Source organism: Telopea speciosissima, chromosome 6 (genome assembly GCF_018873765.1).
Source record: "Telopea speciosissima isolate NSW1024214 ecotype Mountain lineage chromosome 6, Tspe_v1, whole genome shotgun sequence".
Taxonomy (NCBI): Eukaryota; Viridiplantae; Streptophyta; class Magnoliopsida; order Proteales; family Proteaceae; genus Telopea; species Telopea speciosissima.
In genome coordinates, this window is record NC_057921.1 from 11512200 (window position 1) to 11536365 (window position 24166).

At 41.8% G+C, this 24166-nt stretch overlaps 1 protein-coding gene across 1 annotated transcript; it reads right to left on the reverse strand.

Moving 5' to 3' along the window:
- Positions 1-2152: 2152 nt before the first annotated feature.
- On the reverse strand, positions 2153-6242 carry LOC122665443. The gene is made up of 3 exons (XM_043861593.1): positions 6077-6242; positions 5406-5526; positions 2153-2528 (listed from the first exon to the last, which is right to left on the reverse strand). Exons 1-3 carry the CDS (start codon positions 6240-6242, stop codon positions 2153-2155), a joined length of 663 nt encoding a protein of 220 aa, XP_043717528.1.
- Positions 6243-24166: the final 17924 nt, after the last annotated feature.

Genomic DNA, 24166 nt, shown 5'->3' on the forward strand with positions numbered 1-24166 from the left:
TACTGCCCACCTAGAGGTATGAGGGAACTAAGCCAAGTTCGCCCTCTTCAAATCTGGAGTTAGGAACCCCAAATGCTCATAGGCCCATGCCTGCACAAGAGAGAACAAATACCAGGACAAGAAGAAAAAGAAGAAGAACAAAGGCTAGTTATGGTATAAAAGAGCATGCCTAGATAACAAAGTCTAAACCATATAAGTTTACGGAATTCAAGGGAAGAAGTCCATCATTCGCAAAAAGTGAGCGTAGGCAATCTTAGCCATGTCATACACTTGGACATGCTCAAAAGTGGTAAAGAAGCAAGAATAAAAGAACATATCATTTAGAATTTCCAAACAATATAACATAAGAGAAATTCCATCACACATGCATGTATGGCATACAAGAATGCATATAAAATAAACACGCCATAAGACTTCAATGCTTATCCCACTCACCTTATCAAGTATGTTGTTGTTCAGTCGAATCGGTTTCCGAAACGGTTGTCGATAAGCCTCGTCGATTGATTGGTTCTATCCTACATTTGATAAGTCATGCATGTGTATTAAATTATGTTTGAGTGAAGGTGGGATCCTAGGGTACACTTGGGTTCATGTTCAAATAAGTTACAAACCCAAATCAGGCTTGACAAAAACTCAATTGATGGGTGTGGTTGGTCCTGACCGATCGGAGTCATCGACCCGAGTGCTGCAGAAGTGAAGCTTATTATTTTTCCTGAGACAAGCATTCTCAAGTTTATGTCTCAACTCAATGGGTGATCAACCGGAGAGACCGATCGGAGATTTCACAACAGCATTTTCAAAGGGGAGCACAAGGGTTTTTGCTTGGATTTCATCCAATTGATCCAGGGTTGGAGTTAAGGGTATGAATTACCCGTTCAACATCCTAATCTAGGTCTGGGAGATGGGGATTTGAAGAGTGACATGGGGATTGGGTTATGCATGTGGGTTGGGTTTCAAAATCATCAAATACGCATGCAAAGCTAGAATTCCATTGCTTCAATTCATCATACAACATGAGGAATGATTATAATTGGCTTAAAATAAAATTAGGTTTAGGTTAGTTGGTTTGGATTAGGCATGCATGAAAGGAACTAGGTTTATAAATACACCAACCATACAAATTAATAGGTATATAAGTTAGATGATCAATTCATGTCTTAATTTAAGAAATTTACTTGATTCTAGGTCTAAGAAAAGAATTAGAAGGGAGTTTGATTAGGTTAGGGTTTTACCTTGAAATTGGAAGTAATTAGATGGGTTTCACAACTTGGATTACACCACACAAGTAGAAAAATGGTAATAGAGGTTTGATTCAATAAGGGTTTTGCTAAGGAACTAAACAAATGGAAGTGAGAGAGAGAAAAGGTGAGTGCAATCCCTTACCCAAGTTCAGATTTTGGACAGTACAAGGGTGATCCAACCCTTCCTTCCTTTTCTTCTTCTCCTTCTTTTCTCTTTTCTTCTCCTCCCCCTCAATGATTTTGGCTGAAGAATGGGTTTTAGGGTGAAGTCTTGGTTATATAGTAATTGGCCTAAGGGTCTGTTTGGCTAGGGTCCTAATTGCCCAATACAGGTTAAAATTCTTGTGTGCATGGGCCGATACGCGGGTCCCACTTAACCACATTATTGGGTGAATACCTCTACTAGGTATTTGGGATATGGCAACAAGATCCTCGACTCGTGACACTAGGCCCCACACTCACGGGATAGGGATTTGTTTAGTACAACACTCAGGTCGATGGGAGTGGTCGATCCTACTTCGACCTGAGTGATCGACCTAAGTGTGATTCCTTGCTGAATTAGTGTCGAATCACCCCGACTGTTAATGTCTTTGCATATTAGCCTCCCCAACATGCTTCCCAAGTTTAACATATTAAACATAAGGTTAGGGTTAGTCAATTAGGGGGAGTACTTTCCATGGGCTGTACATCTGGTGGTGGACTTTGTAGTTATATAGAGGAGGTATTCGTCTCCTTGTTGGAAAGTAAAGTTTCACTACTGGGGTTCCTTTTTTTTGAACAATCACTCGGTCAATACATCACAAGCTGCTGGTAGCTATGACCTCAGGTTCCAAGCCTACAACTAGGGTCCAGTTTAGAGTTGGGTGCAGATGTAACATTCTCCCCACCTAATAGAAATTTCATCCTCAAAATTAACGTAGCTTGTAAGCCAAAGAGATGAGGATATTTTCCCACATCTCCTCTTCACGCTCCCAAGATGCTTCCTCAGGTGTGTGATTTCTCCACCATACCTTAACATATGTCATAGTACGGTTGCGGAGATTATGCTCCTTATAGTCCAAAATTTTTTCAGGTCGTTCCTCATATGACATAGCAGTTTCAAGTTTCTCCGATTCAACAGATAGGACGGGTGTTGGGTTTAAAATGTACTTCTTCAGCATAGATACATGGAACACATTGTGGATGCCTTCCAAAGATGGTGGCAGGGCCAATCTGTATTCTACCGGTCCGATTCTAGTAAGAATCTCATACAGTCCGATGTACCTAGGGCTCAACCTCCCTTTCTTACTGAACCGCATAATGCCCTTTGTCAGAGAAATCCAGAAAAACCCTTTTTCTCCAACTTGGAATTTCAGGTCCTTCCTTCTTGTATCTACACAACTCTTTTGTCTGGAGTGAGCTATCTTAATCTTCTCTCTAATCATATCCACCTTATCATATGTAGCTTATCCCAGCTCAAGGTCTAGGTAGTGTTGCTCTCCAACTTTATCCGAGTAAAGCGGTGTACTACATCTTTTACCATACAAGGCTTCATATGGTGCCATTCCAATGGTAGATTGATAATTGTTATTACAAGCAAATTCTATCAAAGGAATGTGTGAGTCCTAACTGGCTTCCATCTCCAATACACAGGCTCTGAGCATGTCTTCGACAATCTGTATAGTTTTCTTTGATTGTCCATCGGTTTAGGGATGAAAGGTCGTACTCAGATTCAACTAAGTTACCATGGTTTGATGTAAGCTCTTCCAAAACCTGGATGTAAACCTGGGGTCTCTGTCGGATACGATACTGATCGGTACGCCATGGAGACAGATTACACTATTAGTGTATAGTGGAGCTAGCTTATCCATGGGGTAAGTTATATTCATAGGAACGAAATGGTCTGACTTTGGCAATTTATCAACTATCACCCAGATTGCATCCATACCCTTAGGTGTGTGGGGCAGGCTTGTTACAAAGTCCATTATGATTCTTTCCCATTTCCATTCCGGAATCGGTAGTGGTTGTAGTAAACCATAAGGCCTATGTCTATTAGTCTATATCTGTTGGCAGGTAAGACATTGAGAAACATAGGTGACCACTGTTTCTTTCATCTCAACCCACCAATAATATCCTTTCAGGCCCTTGTACATGTATGTATGGAATATGGTGATCTATTTGCTTCTCTTAAAATTTGATCTTGCCCATCATAATCCATAGGCACACACAGTCTATCCTTGAACATAAGTGCTCTGTCTTTGGCAAAATAAAATCCGGATCCTTCTGAGTCCCTTGCCTGATACTCATCATAATTTTCAGCAACTCTGGATCCCTTAGTTGTTTTTCTAGAATCTCTTCTCTGATTGATTGTTGGATATCCAAGGCTGCCAGTGATGTGGATGTCTCTCTTACCAGAAGTTCCAAGTCCATCTTTCTAGCTTCATCTATAAGTTGCTCGCTGACTGCTAGGGATGCAAGTGACAAAGCATGGGATTTTTTGCTTAATGCATCAACTACAACATTAGCTTTGCCCGGGTGATACTAGATGGTGCAATCATAATCCTTCACTAATTCCAACCACCTTCTTTGCCTCATGTTAAGTTCCTTCTGGGTGAAGAAATACTTCAGGCTTTTATGGTCACTAAAGATTTAACTCTTTTCCCCATACAGGTAGTGCCGCCAGATCTTTAAAGCAAACACCACCGCTGCTAACTCCAAGTCATGAGTGGGGTAATTCTTTTCATGTTCCTTTAGCTGCCTTAAAGCGTAGGTAACCACTTTGTTCTTTTGCATTAGGGCACAACCTAAACCCGTTCTGGATGTGTCTGTGTATACCACCATGCCACCGGTGCTATCTGGGATAATCAACACTGGAGCTATCAAGAACCGCCCCCTCAGCTCATGAAAGCTTCTTTCACTAGCATTAGACCATTCAAACTTTGCCCCTTTTCTTCTTAATAGAGCCATTGGTGCTGATATGTGTGAAAATTTAGCTATAAATTACCAGTTGTAACCGGCCAAGCCGAGAAAGCTACGGATCTCCGTGGCACTCTTTAGAGTCTCCCACTCTTGTACTGCCTTTAACTTTCCTAGATCAACTTCAATACCCTTCTCTGTAACCACATGACCCAAGAATCCTATCTAATGGAGCCAAAACTCATATTTGCTAGATTTGGCAATCAACTGGTGCTCTCTCAATGCTACAGTTCAAATCTCAAGTGTTGGACATGATCTTCTTCATTCTTGGAGTAAACTAGAATGTCATTTATGAAGACTATGATATACTTGTCTAGTACAACATGGAATACTCTATTCATCATATCCATGAATGCTACTGGTGCAAAGCTAAAGCACACTATTAGAAACTCGTAATGTCCATATCTAGTCCTGAATGACATCTAATGGATATCACTACCTTTGATCTTCAGCTAGTGATAACCGAATCTAAGATCAATCTTAGAGAATACACTTGCACCTTGAAACAGATCGAATAGATCAACAATGCATGGCAATGGCTATTAGTTTTTTATTATAAGCTTCTTTAGCACCCGATAATCAATGCACATACACATGCTTTCATCCTTCTTCTTCACAAAGAGCACCGGTGCTCCCTAAAGAGATACATTGGGATGGATCAAACCTTTCTTCAACAAGTCTTGCGACTGAGTTTGTAACTCTTGCAGTTCTATAGGTTGCATCCTATATGGTTCCTTGGACACTAGAGCTACTCAGGGGTTGAGTTTATCACAAACTCTGTCTCCTGATCTGGAGGCAATTAGGTTAGGTCATCAGGAAACACATTGGGAAATTCCCTAACCACATCTAACTCTGCTAGTGGCTTTGCCTCCGTGTCTATTACTCTGGCCAAATACCCCTGACATCCTTCATCGAGCAACTTCTTTGCTTAAAGGAAAAAAAACAGCTATCTTCTTGGATTTCTTCAACTATTCACTCTTATAAGTAAACTCATCGTCATTCTTTAGCTTGAATAAAATCTGCTTCTCTGTACACATGAAATTGACTCCATAAGTAGATAGCCAATCCATGCCTAGGATTACATTAAAATCCTTCATGTCAAACTTGATTAGATGAGCCATCAAGTTTTGCCTATAGTTTTCCACTAGACAAGATTCATATACTTCCTTCAAACTTACAATACTTCTAGTTAGAGTTCTAACTACTAACTTGTGCCTTAGGTTCTTCGGGGGTACATCCATCTTATCAACAAAAGCATTTGAAATGAAAGAATGTGATGCACCGGAATCAAATAATGCATGAGCAGACGAAGATGATATAGATAAGGTACCTATGGGTTCAATAGAAGATAATGATGCAGTCAAACTCCCTTATACATGCTAGAATTATTGCATATTAAATAGTAGATTAATAAATAGGTACTTGTCATTACATTGGGGTTTGCTTCTTCTTCTTCAGAGGTCAAAGCATATACCTTCCCTTGAACTCTATTTCCTTGGGACTGAATGGGTTGGGCAACAGATTGGTATTGTGGAGATGTACCAAATCCGTAGCGAGTACAATCTTTAGCCATGTGTCCGAGTAGGTTACACACAAAACATCGGACATGTCTAAAGGGTCGAAGAGTAGGTGTGGGACTAATAGGCTGAGAAGAGGCCTGGCTCGCTTGACTTGTTGCCGATCGAGGAGACTGGGTAGTTGTTGTAGCTTGGCTTGAGGCAGGGCGGTTATACTGAGTAGATTGACTGATTGTGGGACGAACGGTTGAGAAGCTTAACCCTTCTTCGGCCTACGGTATTGCATTAGGCTAGGTCTATAACTAAATCCACTGAATGCCTTGTTAGGCCAATTATAATTTTGGAAGGTATTAGGCCTCTTACCTGACCCTTGTGATACCAGAGTCTTCTCTTTCAGTTGATCGTCCACAGTCTTGGCCTTCTGAACCATCTGGGCATATGATTGAATGTCCAAAATGGCCATCATGGCACTAATTTTAGGCTTAAGCCCCTTCTCGAACTTCTTAGACTTGCAAGCATCGCTCCTCATGTGTTCTGGAGAAAAATGGAATAAATCCTCAAATTGTTGTTGGTAGTCTAGTACTGACTTTGACCCTTGGGTGAGGGCTGCAAACTCTACTTCTTTTCCATCTCTGAAGCTCTCTAGAAAGTTGTTTCCAAAGAAGACTTGCTTAAATTGTTCCCAGGTGGGGTCGGGATGTCTTATCTCCAAGATAGGCTTAGCTGACTTCCACTAGGCTTCGACTTTATTTTGTAGCTGGTACCCAACACAAATCAGTTTCTGTGCATCCATATACTCTCCAATATAGCGAAACCCTTCTCTAAGGTGCTAATCCATCTCTCAGGCTATAGCGGATCCATGCCAATCGTTGAGAATGAGGAAGGTTAGAGCTTCTTGAACCTCTCCATTACCCTTGAGGTAGAGGTATCTTGTGCAATTGGAGGCATGGGAGGAGGAAAATTTGGAGGATATTGGGTCGTGGTGCTGCCCTTTGCTGCATGTCTGTCACAAACTGAGTGTTCATGTTGGCCAACAATTCTTGTTGTTGCTGCTGGATTTTACAACTGGATTTGTTGCTGTTGTTGCATGGATTGCATCATATTGGCCATGATGGTAGTCACTTCATCAGCGATCATAATCGGAGGAGGTGCAGGTGCATGAGCCGGAGGGGCAGCAGGAGGGACAGTCGGGGGAACCTCAGGTGCAGGTGCAAGAGGAACTTCAGATGCACTAGATGAAGAGACAGTAGTTTCTATGTTTTGAGCTACAAATCCTTGGAGAACATTTCTGTTATCTCTTGTTCTAGCCATGATTGCTTTCTGAAAAGATTTAGGAGTATGTCTATAATTACTTGAATACAATAGAAGTTTAGCATATGGCATTCGTTGGGACTGCAGTAATATATTTGGTTCATTTGAACTGGAATAACTCAGAGGCATATGCATATAAGAATGTAATTCAAGATTTAGAATTAATAGTTTAAATGGAGAGTTAGGATGCTATGCACCTCTTGGATTTAGAAAGCTAGCCTTTCAAGTTTAAAGGCAAGCTGATTCTTTTCCCACAAATGAGAGACAAGTTCTTTCCTCTGCTCTCGGATCAGCCGAGCATAATAGGCTCTGTGGTCAATGTGGTACGTTAGAGACTATTCTCAGTATACATCAACCTTCCCTCTTTGCACTGTCTATGTAGGCATCAAGCTCAGCTATCCTCCCCCTCAACTGGAGAATGTAGTATATGAGACCTAGAGGTGTATGTCTTAGACAACATGGGTCCGAGGGATACTCGTTCCTATCACAGGGAGAAATTTCCATCACCTTGCTGTAGGGATACATCTGATAGGTGATTTTACATTTGTATAATGATCTAGGGGGTCATTTAATCATACTTCATAGTACAGGTCAAAATTTCTCTCAAAGCTACTGTCCTGACAGACTTAGGTCGATGGGATTGGCCGGTCTTGACCGACCAGAGTCATCGACTTGAGTGTCAGGACAGGTTATAAACCACAAACCGTAATTCATTCCTTTTATTTGTTTTTCAAAGCTGGGCAGTTTGGACACCCTCAGAGCAACCGGAGAGGTACTCCAAGCACTCCACCCATCATTCCTTGGCTTTCCTTTCAAGATCCACGCACCCAACTCGCGTTTGGTAAGTTCTATCTAAGATTTACCTTTTTCTTGTAAAACCTAGGTTTTCCTTTTTCTTTCTTTGTTCCCCTAAGTTTTCTTTTCTTTGTTTCTTTGATTCTTTGATTCTTGTAGAAATGTCTACAAGTCATGCTCACGGGGGTCTGAGGAAGACATTGGCTAAGTGCACACATCGTGATCCGAAGCTACCACCATCACCAACATCTCCATCATCCGGGGATGAATCATATCCTGGTTCTTTGGACGAAGAACACATGTTTGACGAGTTTTGGTTTTCAAGTTACCAAAACTCACTAAAATGGGATGTATTTCGCTTGAAGAAAGTGGAAAATGGAAATGAAATCAACGTGGAAGACCTTAGGAGGTTCAAGGGGTCTATGAGCGATTTAACGCCCTATGTTGGGCACCGATGTTATCACCTGAACTCCCTTGCTACCCAATTCTGGTTCGGCATTTTTATTTGAACCTTGCCACCACAAGCGATGAGGAGCACCCGGGTGGGTTTTCGTTTGGTGAGCAAGGTAAAGGGGGTTGACATCATACTTACCCTGCATTGTTTGGCTGTCATATTGGGTATTGTCATCAATAGAGAGAGGTTTAATTGTAGGCCGAGGTTTGACACTTCATACATAATTCCCTTGGAAACCCATAGAATAGTGTTCTAGACACTTACTAGTGGAGACAAGATTCCAACATTTGAGGTGGAATACAAGCCTTCGGCTAGGATCTTGAGCCGAGTCATCCAATATAACGTATGCCCAAAGGGTGGGCACAGAAGTGGTATTGCCATACTAGGGGGGTTTACATCACTTACTGTGTGTACAAGGCAGGTGAGGGATGGCCCCAGATTTGTTTGCCTTACCTCCTTATGAAGAGGGTATATAGCTTCTATGGGTAGTAGAGTGGGTAACATTGAGCAGAGGTTGGACTGCTGGCAAGCACACTTTCTAGTTAATTCTCATCCACCACAGCCTTCTCAGGATCCTTCACAAGAGTACATCTGGGTTTTAGAGTTCTAGGATTTTCTAGCTTATGTTTGTGCTTTATTTCCTTTGTTATTAGTTGTATTTCTTTCCTTATGTTATGTTTAAGAAAAACTCCAGTATAAAAGCTTATGTTCTTGAATTATAATTCTATTGTTGGCTTTTGCACCTGACTAGTCTCCTATGTTTTTCTTCTACCCCTTTTGTATATGTGTTGCTTAAAATTTTTAATTTCTTTAGCTCTACACCACCAACTCTGTTACTTCCATTGCTTGTGAGTGCAATTAGAGCTTCTCGCTCTGATACTAAGCTCTGTCATACCCCAGACCCGACCTCTAGAAGGGTTTGGTAAGTAACCCGAATACCCTTAGTATCCAATCACCTCCAGAATCCAGAAGCAGTAAGTACAGCTCACAAACCACACATCAAGGATAGAAAGATAATATGTTAATCAAAGTATGCAGAAAACTAAGATTTATACAAAGGATTATATTTACATTTTATGGTTTATTTTCCCACATCCAAGGTTGTACCACAGCACAACCCATTGGTCAGAAGTTAGAGCTTTACAATAGTTACGGTATAGTTTGTTAACCCAGAAGTAAGCTTGTAACCCTAACAAAATATCTATAGTAGATTCCTATATACCAAAAATAAAATGTCCGATCCATCATGTCTCCTCATTAAGAAACACAAAAATCACATGTACAAGAGGGATTGTGCCCCTCGGGGTCTATATCAGCATAGTCATAATCACCATTAACTCTCAGCTCAAAATAATCCTACCACGTAGATCTATCTCTACCTGCACAACCATCTAAAAGGAGGAATTCCATGGGGGTGAGCTCCACTGCGCCCAATGAGTGAAATAAACCACACAAGCATACACAATAATATATGATCCTATATGCATGAGATTCAGTTCTATCTTTTAAATCCACCTAGCAACAAAGTCTAAGTCACTAAGTTGATGCTATAGCAACAACTCGGGAAACATACATGGCGGAGTCATCACCGTGTTGAAACCTCAATTTTTTCTCTGGAGCCCGCTCCGGTCATGGCATCGCATACCACCCATTGGCAGACCTCGATAACCATAGTCAACCCTACCCTGGGCAAATAAGAACTCCTCAGACAATAGAGAGCTTTGGTTACCCAACACCTAAACCCCAGTTGGTAAGGGTCATAGCATACGGATGTCTGATGTCCCTAACCACAAGCTTATCTATATGACATAGTATGAGTTGAGTGGAGCCTCCGCATCCCATTCTACGGGCCACCACACTCCTCATCTCCAAGCCGGCTATGACATCTAGACTAGCACAGTATTGGAACATATTCCAACACATATAAATACCTCAACAGTATCCTTCAATAAATCCATATATCAAAGGCAAGAATAAAAGAACATATCATTTAGAATTTCTAAACAACATAACATAAAAGAAATTCCATCACATGCATGTATGGCATATAATAATGCATTTAAAATAAACACGCCATAAGATTTCAATGCTTATCCCACTCACCTAGTCAAGTATGGTATTGTTCAATTGAATCGGTTTCTGAAACGGTCGTCGATAAGCCTCATTGATCGATCGGTTCTATCGTACGTTTAATAAGTCACACATGTGCATTAAATTATGTTTGAGCTAAGGTGGGGTCCTAGGGTATACTTGGGTTCATGTTCAATCAAGTTACAAACTCAAATTAGGCTTAACAACAACTCAGGTCGATGGGAGTGGTCTGTCTAATCGACTGAAGAGACCAACCAGAGATTTCACTGCAACATTTTCAAAGGGGAACACAGGGGTTTTTGCTTGGATTTCATCCAATTGGTTCTAGGGTTCGAATTAAGGGTATGACTTACCCATTCAGCATCCTAATCTAGGTCTGGGAGATGGGGATTTAAAGATTTGACATGGGGATTGGGGCATGCATGTGGGTTGAGTTTCAAACTCATCAAAATAAGCATGCAAAGCTGGAAATGGGTTTTCCATTGCTTTAAATCATTTCATGCTGGATTGTACTTTGGATATTTGGAATATCTCATATACATGTCATCAACATATCTAGTCATGTTTAATATCATTGCTGATGCTTAAATATGGTTTTATGCACAATTTTTCCCTTAGTGGGGTGTTTGTGTAATTATTGTCATTTTAAGTTGTATTGCATTTTAGGTGTTTGGAATACCTCACATATGTTTTCTCGACATATCGAGTTATGTTTAATATCATTGGTGATGTTTAAATATGGTTTTATGCACAGTTCTGCCCTCAGGGGGTGTTTATGTAGTTAATGTCATTCTAAGCTGGTTAGCATTTTTTATATTTACAATATCTCATATATATGTTATTAATGCAATTATTCATATTTAGATCAGTGGTGATGTTCAAACATTACTTTATTTATAGTTTATGCATTTATCCTCTCTAGGGGTATTTTGGTTATTTCCATTACTTTATGCTGGTTTGCATATTTAATGTATTATGATGCATGATCATGATATTTTGACCTTAGATATACCTTGCATATTGTTATATGAGACCTTATTTAGAGAGGATCTATGAATCCTAGCATTTAACACGAAGGACCAGCTCCTCCGGCCGATGCGGGTGTGTAAAACCTTCCCATCTTTGTAACTTGACCTCGTACCCATTCTTTAGCCAAATCATGTGGAACCAATCGTAGCCCTATCCTCTAACCAGGATTTGGCCTACCTATTTAGGGTTCTAACCCCTTCACAACCTAGGTGGTGACTCCCTTCTGTTATTCTAAATTGTGCTTTCCGTACACCACCATCATAGGTTTATAAGAGTGGGAGGATCCAGGTTTTCTTTCCGTTTATCGGGCGCTCGATGCACGTGGGGATGGGGGGTTTTATATGGTCCTCTGGTTGAGGGAGAGAAGGAAAGCGTCTTCTCAAGGGGTCATGATTTTCAGGGGATGGGGGTCATACAATAAAATGAAATGGAGTTGCCACCTAGGGTTATGGCCTAGGACCCATTGGTGTAGCCCCTAGAAAGGTTACGATACTTTGGCTGGTCTGGTCAGAGATTCGAGGTAAGTGGTAAGGTTACGAAAGTGGGAAGGTGTTAGGCACCCACCTCGCCCAGATACCGGTCTTTCTACTAGATGCTTGTTTTAAAATATTCTTCCTTTATAAATGTCCTATTCCCGCATGTATGGCTAAATAATAGTGCACCAACTATTTAATTAAATTAAACTATGTCACACTAACTACTGTTTGCTACGCAAGAATACTTCAAAGGACTACATCATGCTGGAATTAAAAAGTGTATACCTATACGCTTTAAATAAATACAATTATACAAAACAGACAGCGTCCCCCAGCTTAGGTGGAGGCAAAAGACTGGTTTTGTCCCTTCGTCGGATTAAGTAATGGCTTGCGAGTGTCGGATCTTAAGATCTCGGGAAGAATAATGGTGTTACAAGGCTTTGGATACTAGGGGCTCAAAGGCCGGACAGATTGGCTATGCCACAGGAGGTTTCCCAGATTTGGGCAGAAAAGGGTCGAGGAAGCCAGACTCAGATAACCCGATCTTTGGACAAGGAAACGAGGCTCAAAGGCTTGAAATCGGATTGGGGAAGAGCCCCGAAACAAGGAAACAAGAAAAAACTTGAAAATTGGAGCTCTGGGGGTACCCCCCCTCCCACCAACTTGGCTCTTTCAAATGAGGGGGGTAACCCCCTTTTTATAGGCAAATTTTGGGTTTGGCGGTGCTATGGAAAATGTACAGGGCCATGGTAAAGAAAAAACTTAAAAAATCTAGATTTGGGTGCCTACAGGGTCACATGGAAGGGCAACACAGGGGCGTGCAGAGCCACAAGGTAGGGCTACACAGGCGTGCTCGATGCCATGCGGTAAGGCTATAGCGTGCATCTAGCATTGCACCGCAGGGCCGTGCGGCAGGGCCACGCAGTGCGTGGCATTGCCTTATGGGGCTGTGGCCGTGGCGTTGCCTTGTAGGGTTGTACAGGGTGTTCGAGGCCATCTGGGGGGGTCAAGAGTACGATGTATGCCTTACGGGGGGAGTAGGGATTTTTTCCTAGGCAACACGGTGTTAGTTTTTGGGGATACTGCCAGTCATCTGCATCTGATCATCATCATCGTTGGGGGGTGACAAAATTTAGCGTCTACAGTTTGCCCCTCTTTGGCCGAGGCCTGTGCCAATAGCTGAAGGGCGAAGTCAAAAGATTTCTTAATTTTGTCACCAGGAGAATGAATCACTGCCAATTTGCTCATAGGTGGCAGAGTTGAATGATAAGATCGCATTTCGGCAAAACCATTCGATGAGAACAATTTTTTGTCACTTTGCTCATGGGCGACAGATTTTTGGATGATAAAACCAAGTTTTGGTAAACCACTCAGTAAACCCTTTGAGGTTCAGATGGCATTACCTAGGCGTGTACTTACCTGACAGGGCAGCATTGCTCGGCTGGATCTCTTCTTGGCATTTGAACATTGCTTGTTGGGATTCTGATCTTTGGACATTTGCTCGGCTGGATTTCCTCCTGGTGTTTGAGCATTGCTTGGCAGGAACCTGATTCTTTGGGCATTGCTAGGCTGGATTTCCTCCTTGCATTCAAACTTTGCTTGGCTCTAATCTAAAGCGGCATTGCTCACCTAGGTTTTTGATAACGTGATAGCACTGTGACCGAGTGATTATAGTGTATGATGAGACGACATCGTGATCGAGCTTTTGAAAAAAGAGTATAACGATGAGACAACATCGTGACCAAATTTTTGAAAGTGTAACGATGAGACGACATTTGTGTCCAACTTTTTTTTGAAAGTGTGACGATGAGACGGCATTACGAACGAAATTTTTTTAAAAATGTAACAATGACACGACATGCTAACAATTTTTTTGGAAATGTAACGATGAGACGGTATCGCAACCAAATTTTTGGAAATGTAACGATGAGACGGCATCGCGATCGAATTTTTGGAAATGTAACAATGAGATGACATCAGGACCAAATTTTTGAAATTGTAACGATGAGATGGCATCGTGATCGAGCTTTTGAAAACGTATAATGATGAGATAGCATCGCGAATGAATTTTTGAAAGTTATAACGATGAGACGACATCGCGATCGAATTTTTTAAAATGTAACAATGAGACGACATCACGACCAAATTTTTGAAAGTTTAACGATGAGACGGCATTGCAACCATAATTTTTAAAATGTAACGATGAGACGGCATTGCAACCAATTTTTGAAAATGTAATGATGAGATAGCATCACGACAAAATTTTTGAAAATATAACGATGATACGGCATCGCGATCGAATTGTTTAAAATATAATGATGAGATGGCATCGCGACTAAATTTTTGAAAGATAGGATGTTCCCCGATCTAAAATTTTGGAAAAGAATAATTTAGGGTATGGCGACAAGACCCAAGGGAACATGGCTCAAGGCCCCCAAAATGTCACACCCCAAATCACCCCTGGGAGGATTAGGTAGGTGACCCGAATTGCATAATGGCAATCCTCCAAATCCCATGGATCTAGAAGCAGTTAATACATTCACGGACACACACACATCCATATCATTACCACAAGTAAGATCAGAGTGCTGTAGATAATCTACAATTATAAGAAGAAAGAGAAAGCGTAGCGATACGGAAAATGTTTGTGATATACATATATAAGATTGTTCCGTTCCCCAATACAACCTACAAACTGAAAAGTGAAGCTGACATATACATAAGCAAAAAGAAAGTACATATATATATATACAGGGCGAGATAACTCAACCCAAAAAAGAAAAGAAGAAACTAAATAGAAGTAACCACGGGGATAAACTCCTAACAAAAACCACAAAGGAGTCCCCAAAACAAAAGCATCAAGAGCACCCCTCACTGGTCTTCATCAGTAACCACTGAGAACACTCGGATCATCGGTACGACCTCCGTCAGGGTCCACAACAATATCATCATAACCACAAGGGCTCTCCTCCTCGTAATGAGCCTCCATGCCATAGTGGCATCGATCTGCACAATCATCTAAAAAGAAAAGCATATATAACAGAGTGTGAGCCCCACTAAGCCTATGAGTAAAACATATCATCATGCATGCACATGCAATCACAATCCACATGATCCTACATGATATGCAAGTCTAGATTATTTATTAGCCACCTAACAATATAGCTAAGTCAGGTTAGTGCTACTACAATCCCTAATACATGTATCCCTGGTGTGGGCTTGGTTACCCTTTCCTGCAATACACCCATTGAGTTATCGAAGAGAACCGGCCAGCTCCAGCATCTCCCTACCCAGGTCAGCCCGACTGGCCCTCTAGATTAAACTTGTGAGGTAACCGACATAATAATAATTTCACCTTTCGGCACTTCCCAACATGTAATTCGAGGATAAACTTTGTTGGGCATATAGCCATGATTCACCTATTGGTGCTTCCCAAGCATGTTGCTCGAGGCTTCCCGGCATAATTTCTTTGGGGCATCCCAGCTGAGCTGAGGCTTCTCGGTGTAAACGTCCAAGGTTTTACGATAGTCCTCAAAGTTTTCCAACACCTTAACCCCTGTTGGCAAGGGTGCGTAGCACGGGTAATGAATCTCTAGCCCCATGTCTATATGGCATCGTATGAGTCAGCTGGTGTCAACCGTACCCCATAATACGAGCTACCACAGGCCTCATTTCCAAGCCGACTACAGCATCTAGTCTATCATTCACAATCATCATGATATATTCAAGTAGTATTGATCAACAGTCATACGATGTGTGATATTTGAGAAATTGCAACTGAATAAGTAACACAACATTTTAATTAAATAATTTAATTGCCGGCATAATAATATTGTTACATGTACATACACGATAATATTTCACTCGCCTGGGTTTGGTTCTAGGAATTCAGTTGTAGTTTCAGTTCCGACTACAGTCTGGTTGTAGGCCTCGAGCGCGGGATCAAACCCTAAGTATAAATAAAAAATGTGTCATTTTAGATTCCAAATTGTCTTTGGATGTCCTAGGGTTGATCTAGGCTCACTGGGTTGACTCGGTGTACAGCTGAACATCACTTGGAATTCTCTGGGCCTTGCACTGGGCCTTAGGCCTATGTCTCGATGCATCATCCAGAGATTGTGGCTTAGGGGTAGAATGGTCATTTACCATAGTAGTACATGGTTCTAGGTCTAAATAACCTCACAACACTAATTCCAGCTTAGCAATGTAGCAGGACCAACACAAATAGGGTTTCCAAGCCCTGCGGGGCCCACCTAGGGTACCCAAGGTATTCATTCATGTGGACAGATGTGGGGAGGGGTATTTTGGTCATTAGCCACCTCCCTACACTATTTATGGTCCATGGGTGAAGATCCCCAAGTCAGATCAGCAAAACTGCCAACTTGCATTCTCTGGACGATGTCTCTGGGTGATGTCTACATCGCCTAGAGCCTGCTTAACACGTGAACAAGTTGAGATTCCTAGGTTTTTTATCATGGGCAGTGCTTAAATCATCCCCTTGTGCATGTTAGATCATCATGGACCCCCTGGGGTGTACTTTGCACTGGGCTTCATGGATTTCCACCTAGGCCCACCACTTGGCTACCAGGAGCTGCCCAGACACCCCAGTGAATAGTAACCCAGTGCATCTCCAGTTGCAAACCAAGGATTTGGCAGCATGCAAGGGTTGATTCACATATATTATAGTATTCTAGGGCTATTACTACTCAGGGTTATGTTGCATGCAGCCAGGGCACACAGATCTGAGCCCAGACTGCCTATTCTTGGTGTAACAGTGCAGTGCAGTCTGGCACAACCTTGGTTTCGGTCTCTCATGAAGAACAGCCGTGAAGAATATCATAAACTGCTCAGATCCTTCATGCATCATGTTTGCATGTTGGATCTGAGATGGTTTATGGTAGCCCCTAGCTGTTCTGGGCTGCCAATGGCCAGAAAGGCATCAAGAACATCAGAGATTCATGGAGAAATGCAGTAGCAGCATCACAACAGCAGGTATAGGTTCAGATTTATACCTGAACTGATCTGAGAATGGATGCAGATGCAAGGTGAGACCTCCTCCTCCTTCTCCTTCTCTTTCCTTCTTCTTCTCCTTCTCTTTTCTCTCTTTTCTTTCTTCTCCTTCTCTCCACGATTTCAACAGTAACCAAAGCTCTAAAATAAGCCTAAGGCACCCCTATTTATAGGCCAGCCTCTCACTGAGGCCTGTTTCCCTGCCTAAGTCCCTTTTGAGAATGTGTTTTTAAACTGATTCTCAGCCACTCTAGGTACTTTGGTGGGGTCCACAGGGGTCCAAGGGTATGAGGTGGTCCCCCAGACTCCCTTCAACCTATGGAGGGTGCCCATGTCCAATATGGGTGGTCCCCACACATCTGATTATTAAAACACTATATTTTTCCACTCTGGGCGATGTCTCTGGGTGATGTCTGCATCGCCCAGAGATTACAGCAAGGTTGTTTCTCTGTGGGCTTGCACAAGGGTTTGACCCAGGGTTAGGGCCTAACACCCACATGTCACCCAAGGCCTTATGCACCTATTTTTAGGGGTGGGACCCATATGTATTGAGAGGAGAGAGAATACCTGAAGTCCAGGCAATACATTATGCTGTGGGTCGTGCAATTGCAGGGATCAGTAATCCATCTTCTGACAGGTATGTAGGAGGACATCCCAGGGAGTTCTTCATTAAATTCAATCACTGGGGTGATACTCTACAGTGTGCTTGGATGCCATGTCAGGGGTTCCTATCCTTCAATCAAAATCCCAGTCAGTCAGGGGCAGGTTTGACATAAAATTTATTTATTTTTTCGTGCTGACCTATGCGATGCTGCTATGCAAGGTCGCCGGTCATGCGGCGACATCTTGTAGGCCGCGGTGCTACCACGTGGCACCACCATAAGCGCCCCTTGGCTTTTGGGTATAAAGAGAGGGGGGTCTCTCACTCCTCACTTTTCTATCTTCCTTCCCTTAGGCTTCCCTCCTTGGAGCTCTTCCCTCTCTCCTCTCTCTCTTTTTTCTTTTTTGCATTTCTCTCTTCTTCCTTCTTGTGTTTTTTTGCTTTCCCTTCTTAATCATGTCTACGAAGCAAGCTCAGTCTGGGAGCCCTTCCTTAGGGTCAGTGGGAGACATGCGAGCAGAATGGTATACTGGTTCCACAGTGATGGACACAGCCCATTACAAACGCTGCATCATCTAGGGTCAAGGTCTCACAGATGTAAGTGACTCCTGTCTTCTTTCTCTTTCATAGCATTTACTATGTTCAGTTTTCATTTCAGCTATTCATTTGGTAGGATCTCTATGCCCCTCGTTATAAGAAATACTGTCATACAGACGATGATCAGTCGTTGTATTGGTAGCTTCATCCCTCTATGAGGGAGATGGTAGATCACACTGGGCTTGGTCGCACAGCCTAAGTAGTTTCCCAGAAGCTCGACACTCCGATTGTTCGAGCCTTAGCTGATCACTGGTGGCCATCGACTCACACTTTCCATGTGCCTGCAGGGGAGGTAACCATCACTACTCTAGATTTCTTTATGATTGTTGGCCTTCCCTTCACTAGGAGGCCCATTGTATTGACTCCATCCGACAGGATGAGGACTCTGAGGGAGATTAGTGATCTTCTGGGCTTCGAGGTGACTAAGCATGTCATGCTTGTACCCTCCTTGAAGAATAAATGGGATGACCAAGAGATAGATGATAATTCTTATAATGAATTAGTAGGCCAGGCTGGTAGGAGCTTCCTCCTATACTTAATCTCCAATGCCCTTTTCTGTGATGGACGAGGTCCCATAGATACTTCCTTCACTCGTTTCTTCACAGACTTTGAGGATGCCAAGACCTTTGATTAGGGTGGATTTGCTTATGCCAACTTCTTGGGAATGATGGATAGGCTATCGTTGGGGTCACCCAGTCTCACTAGCGATGCCTATGTCCTTTGGGTAAATTTCAGTTCCCTATCTTTTCCATTTTTTCTTCTTTTCCGTCATTTGCTTATGTAATCCTTTATTAACAAGTGTGGTGCTATGAAGTTCTGGGGATTCATGTCCCCCCTCTCCTGATGAGACCGTCCCCTATTATCCCTAGAGCAACACGTTGGGGGCATCGAGGTGCACCGTCATTGATGAGCTGCAAGTGCGCCTCCAGCTCAACGACTTGATAGTCAATCGGCTAATGTCAACACTTTCCTCATTTTATTTCTTTAATTATGATGACTAACTTTTTTGACCATGTCTGCCAGGTCCAATGGCATCCTTATGATGAGGAAGAGATTGATGATGAGGTGATGAGGAGGAGTACATCTTTGACCTTGCGCTCACCTAGAGGTGGATAGTTTTTGAAGGACTGGCCAGGGCCGAGCTTTACCTGGTCGAGAGGGTTACTCTTCAATGGTATTCTGCCTAGATGGTACTTTATCCTCCTTCCCATATGCATTTAGTTCTTCTATCTCCTGATATTGGAGAGTTGAGGGTCAGAATCCCTGCCTTGGGATTAATTTTGGCTGAGTGGAACTATCAAGAATTTCTCTTCTAAAAGACGGTATGCGTTCTCCTGACTCGAGAGGGCCCTGTGGTATTCTTCTGAATTTTTCCCTTACTTTATGTTCTTCTTTTTTCCTTTATTTTGACAATCTTGCTTTCTTCTTTTCGCAATATCAAGGTCGTCCCTGATTCCTGGTGCATATGGGATGCCTCCTTCATATAGCTATAGTACAGATTCCTGCCCTTCTCAAAGCACTAGCGCCGGTCTTTGTATTGCTGGGATGAGTGACCTCATCCCCGGGTATCGAGGATGGACCACTTTTTCTCATTCTGACACTAGTCTTCAAATTGTTCTTCCTACTTGCAAAGTTTCTGACCATGACCTGGGACTTTCTATTCTCTTTGGTGGGGTATGTGACATTCTTCTTCTTTCATTGAATTCCTCATCCTTGGTGCTAATTCTACTATTTTTTCATAATAGATTAACGTTGAGCGATATGCTGATATACGTCGGATGAAGGCAAGCATGGATGCGGTGCTTTCCAATCAGACATGTTATGTCCAACAACTGGTGAATGTTTTTTTCCTTTTCTATTCTGTTCTCTCCCTTTTTTTCCTTGAGACCTTACCTTCTCAAAATGAAACCAAACTAGAGTGGCCAGCTTGGAGATATGAGGGATTCTCGCGATTATCATGAGAACTGTAGCCGTAATCAAGTTGAGGAGAACAAACATCTCAGGAGATAGTTGACATTTGTGGGAATCACCCCTGCCTCATTCGTGCCGCATGATGATGAGAGCGGTGATGATGAGGAAGTGTCGGATGCCGAGACTTTATCCTCTAGTGATGAGAACTAGTTTTGCATCTTTCCTTTCTTATTACATACTTTATGTTTTTTAATTATGGGAATGTTGGATGATGCCTTCTTTTTTTTATGTATTTTATTATGCTCATGGAATGGGAACTATATGTTAATCTATTTGACACGCTTGTTTTTTCCTTTACAATGCACAATTCCAGATATTTTTATTTAATCCCTAATCATTACATGCATGGAAACGATAGAGGGGTAAGGAAAACCAAAAAGGGTGGTGGGTACAATGCTGTGAGGTTAATGGGTTTGACTCACACTACTTTCTACTTGTCTCATCTAGTGCCAATGCAGTACCAGTCTCCCCTCAAGATGATAAAGGTGAAGATTCAACCACCAAAAGAATTAATGCCGAAGATTGTGAATCTACTGGATGAACTATGGTGGAAATATGTAATTACAAGATGACATTGTTGGTCTATATGTCAATTGCCCACCCTTTTTGGTTTTCCTTACCCCTTTACCATTTCCATGCATGTAATTATCAGGGATTAAATAAAAGTATCTGGAATTGTGCTTTGCAAAGGGAAAAGAATTTCTTAAATAGAACAACATATTGTTCACATTCCATAAAGCATAATAAATAAATAAAAAAGGGGCGTCGTCCAATCATTCCACCAACATTCCCACATTTAAAAAAAAACATAAAATCTAAGGAAAATGTATGTAATATGTAAGAAGGGAGACGAGACTAGTTCTCATCACTGGAGGATAAGGTCTCAACATCCAACACCACCTCATCCTCATCATCATCAGCATAACGCTTATCATCACCGCTGTCATCATCATTCGACACGAATGGGGTAGGGGAGATTCCCACGAATGCCAACTGCCTCCTGAGATGTCTGTTCTCCTCAGCTTGATTATGGCTACAGTTCTCATGGTAATCCCGAGATTCCCTAATATCACCAAGCTGGCCACTCTATATTGGTTTCATTTTGAAAAGACAAGGTCTCAAAGAAAAAAGAAAATAGAAAAGACAAAAGAGAGAAACCACTCACTAGTTGTTGGACAACATGTCCACTCAGAAAGCACCACATCCATGCTCGCCTGCATTGGCGCATATCAGCATACTGCTCAACGGGAATCTGTTATGATCAAAGAGTAGAGTCAGCATCAAGGGTGAAAAATCCAGTAAAAAAAAAGAAGAATGTGACTTACCCCATCAAAGGGAAGAGGAAGTCCCAGATCATGATTAGAAACTTTACAAGAAGGAAGAATAATTTGAAGACTGGTATCGAAGAGAGAGAAGATGGTCCATCCTTGGTACCCTGGGATAAGGTGGCTCATCCCAATAATGCGAAGACCGGTGTTAGAGCTCTGAGAAGGCCGAGAATCCGCGCTGCAGCTGTATGAGGGAAGCATCCTATATGCACCAGGAATAAGGGGCAACCTAGATACTACGAAAAGAAGGAAGCATGTTTGTCAGAACAAAAAAAAAGAAAAAGAAGAACATAAATTAAGGGAAAACTTTAGAAGAATACCATAGGGCCCTCTTGAGTTAGGGAAACGCAGACTGTCTCTCGGAAGAGAAACTCTTGATAATTCCAGTTAGCAAAAGTCAATCCAAGGGTAGGGATTCCGACCCTCAAATTACTAATGTTGGGAGATAGAAGCACATAATGCAAATGGGAAGGAGGAGAATGAGGTACCAACTGGGTGGAAAGCCACTGAAGAGTGACCCTTTCTCCCAGATAAAGTTCGGCCCCAACAGGCCCTTTAAAAACTATCCATCTCTGGGTGAGCACAAGGGCACCGTTGTAATCGTCCTGATCACCCTCATCATCGATCTCCTCCTCGTCATGGGGATGCCAATAGACCTGACAGATATGATCAGAAAGTCAGTCATCATAATCAAAGCAACAATATGAGTAAAGTTTCTCATGTTAGCCGGTTGACTATCAAGTCATTGAGTTGGAGGCGCACTTGCAGCTCGTCAATGATGATGCACCTTGATGCCCCCCAGCATGTTGCCCTAGGGATGTAGAGGACGGTCTCATCCGGAGAAGGGGGATCATGAATCCCCTAGAACTTCATAGCACTACACCTATTAATAAAGGACGACAAAAGGAAATGGTAGAAAAAAAGGAAAAAATGGAAAAGACAGAGAACTGAAATGTACCCAAAGGACGTAGCCACAGCCAGTGAGACTGGGTGACCCCAACGGAAGCCTATCCAACATGCCCAAGAAGAGGGCGTAAGCAAATCCGCCCCAGTCGAAGGTCTTGGAATCATCAAAGTTTGTAAAGAAACAAGCAAAGGAAGTGTCCACACGACCGCGTCCATCACAGAAAAGGACATTAGAGATCAAGTATAGGAGAAATCTCCTAGCAGCCTGATCTAGTAGCTCATTAGAAGAATTATCATTCATCTCTTGCTCGTCCCATTTCTCCTTCAAGGAGGGTACAAGCATGATGCACTTAGTCACCTCAAAGCCGAGAAGATCACTAATCTCCCTCAAAGTCCTATCCGGTCGAACGTAGTTGATGAGCACATTTATGTGTGAAATCTTAGGGCATAAAGCATACATTTTACCACATTGGCCTGAGTTACTCGGTGCTTTCTTGTGCTTTTCAGGGTTTAGGTGAATTCTTGTGAAATGGAGGAGATGATGCTAAGGAAATGTTTTTAAGCTGTTTAAAGGTGTTAATGGCTTGGATACGTAGCCCAGCGAGTCAGCTTCGTAACGGTTCAAATGGCACTTGATTCCGAGTTGAAACGAAGAAGTTACGGCCGTTTCCGTAACGAAGCACGAAAATGGTCTATAGGGGTTTATTTGTAATTATTGACAGTCGGCTGGGGACAAAGTGAAGCGAAAGTTCAGATTTTAGGGGTCTTAACGCAATTATTAGAAGTTATATTTCTTGTACCCGAAAGATTCCATTTGGAGGGCTCTGGACAGTCCAACTTCAACTTGAGATATCTTGGGCTCCCGAACTCCAAATTGGACGAAATTTGAGTCTATTTTGGGTGATTTTTCGCACGGAATACAATGGTGAGACTTATATAAGCACCCCATACTCCACATTTTATGAAGGACAGAATGGGTATTTTATTTATTCTTGAAGGAATCCTAATCATCACCCTTACTCTCTCTCTTTTCCAACTTCTCAAGGGCACTTCTGGAATTCTACTTGGGATAGATTTATTTTGAAAGATATTCTCTCACCTATGGAAAGTTGAAAAATCAAAGATGCTTTGATTTTATTGCTTGGAGAAGATATCTACAAAGAAAAGGAAGCACTTGTTAGAATTGGAAGTTTACTTTTCTAGAAATAGAAGGTCTATGTAAACAATCTTCTCTTCTTCTTCTTTCTATTTTTTTCTTTTTTCTTAAGATTCAAGGCATTGTAAAAGAGGAAGGAGAAGAGAATATTCTCTTTTCTTAGGGAATATTTCTCCTACACTTCCCTCTTCTCTCTTCTCCTCTCTTCCCCTTATAAATACCCCTTGCCCTCTGGGTTGTAAGAAGTGAGTTTTTAGTTCAATTTTTAGTTAGTTTCTAGTTCAATTTTAATTCAGTTTTTTAGTGTAATTTTTAATTCATTCACTTAGTGAAATTTTCTCTTCTTTTCCTATTTTTGGCTTAAGTTCTTAGTTTTGATTTCAAGTTCTTAGTTTTGATTTCATAAGTCTAGTTTAATGGTTGTAATAGTTTTAGTTTAGAGCTTTTTAGTCTAAGTTCCTATGTTGATGATAAGACATGGAGATTTAGAAGAGGAAGCCATGGTGAGTTTATTCAAGTATTCAAGCACATCAAGGTATCTCATTCTCTAAATCCTTAATCTCATTCTCCCTCTCCTCTATCTCTCTCTATCTTCTTCTTCTTCTCCCTCTATTTCTTTTAATTTTTTTATATGGTTGTGGTTTGTGGATGCACTTTTATTCCCTTATTCCTTTTTATGTGGTTATTATGTGTGGCTGTATTTTTATTCCTTTCAATTTGCGTTAGTC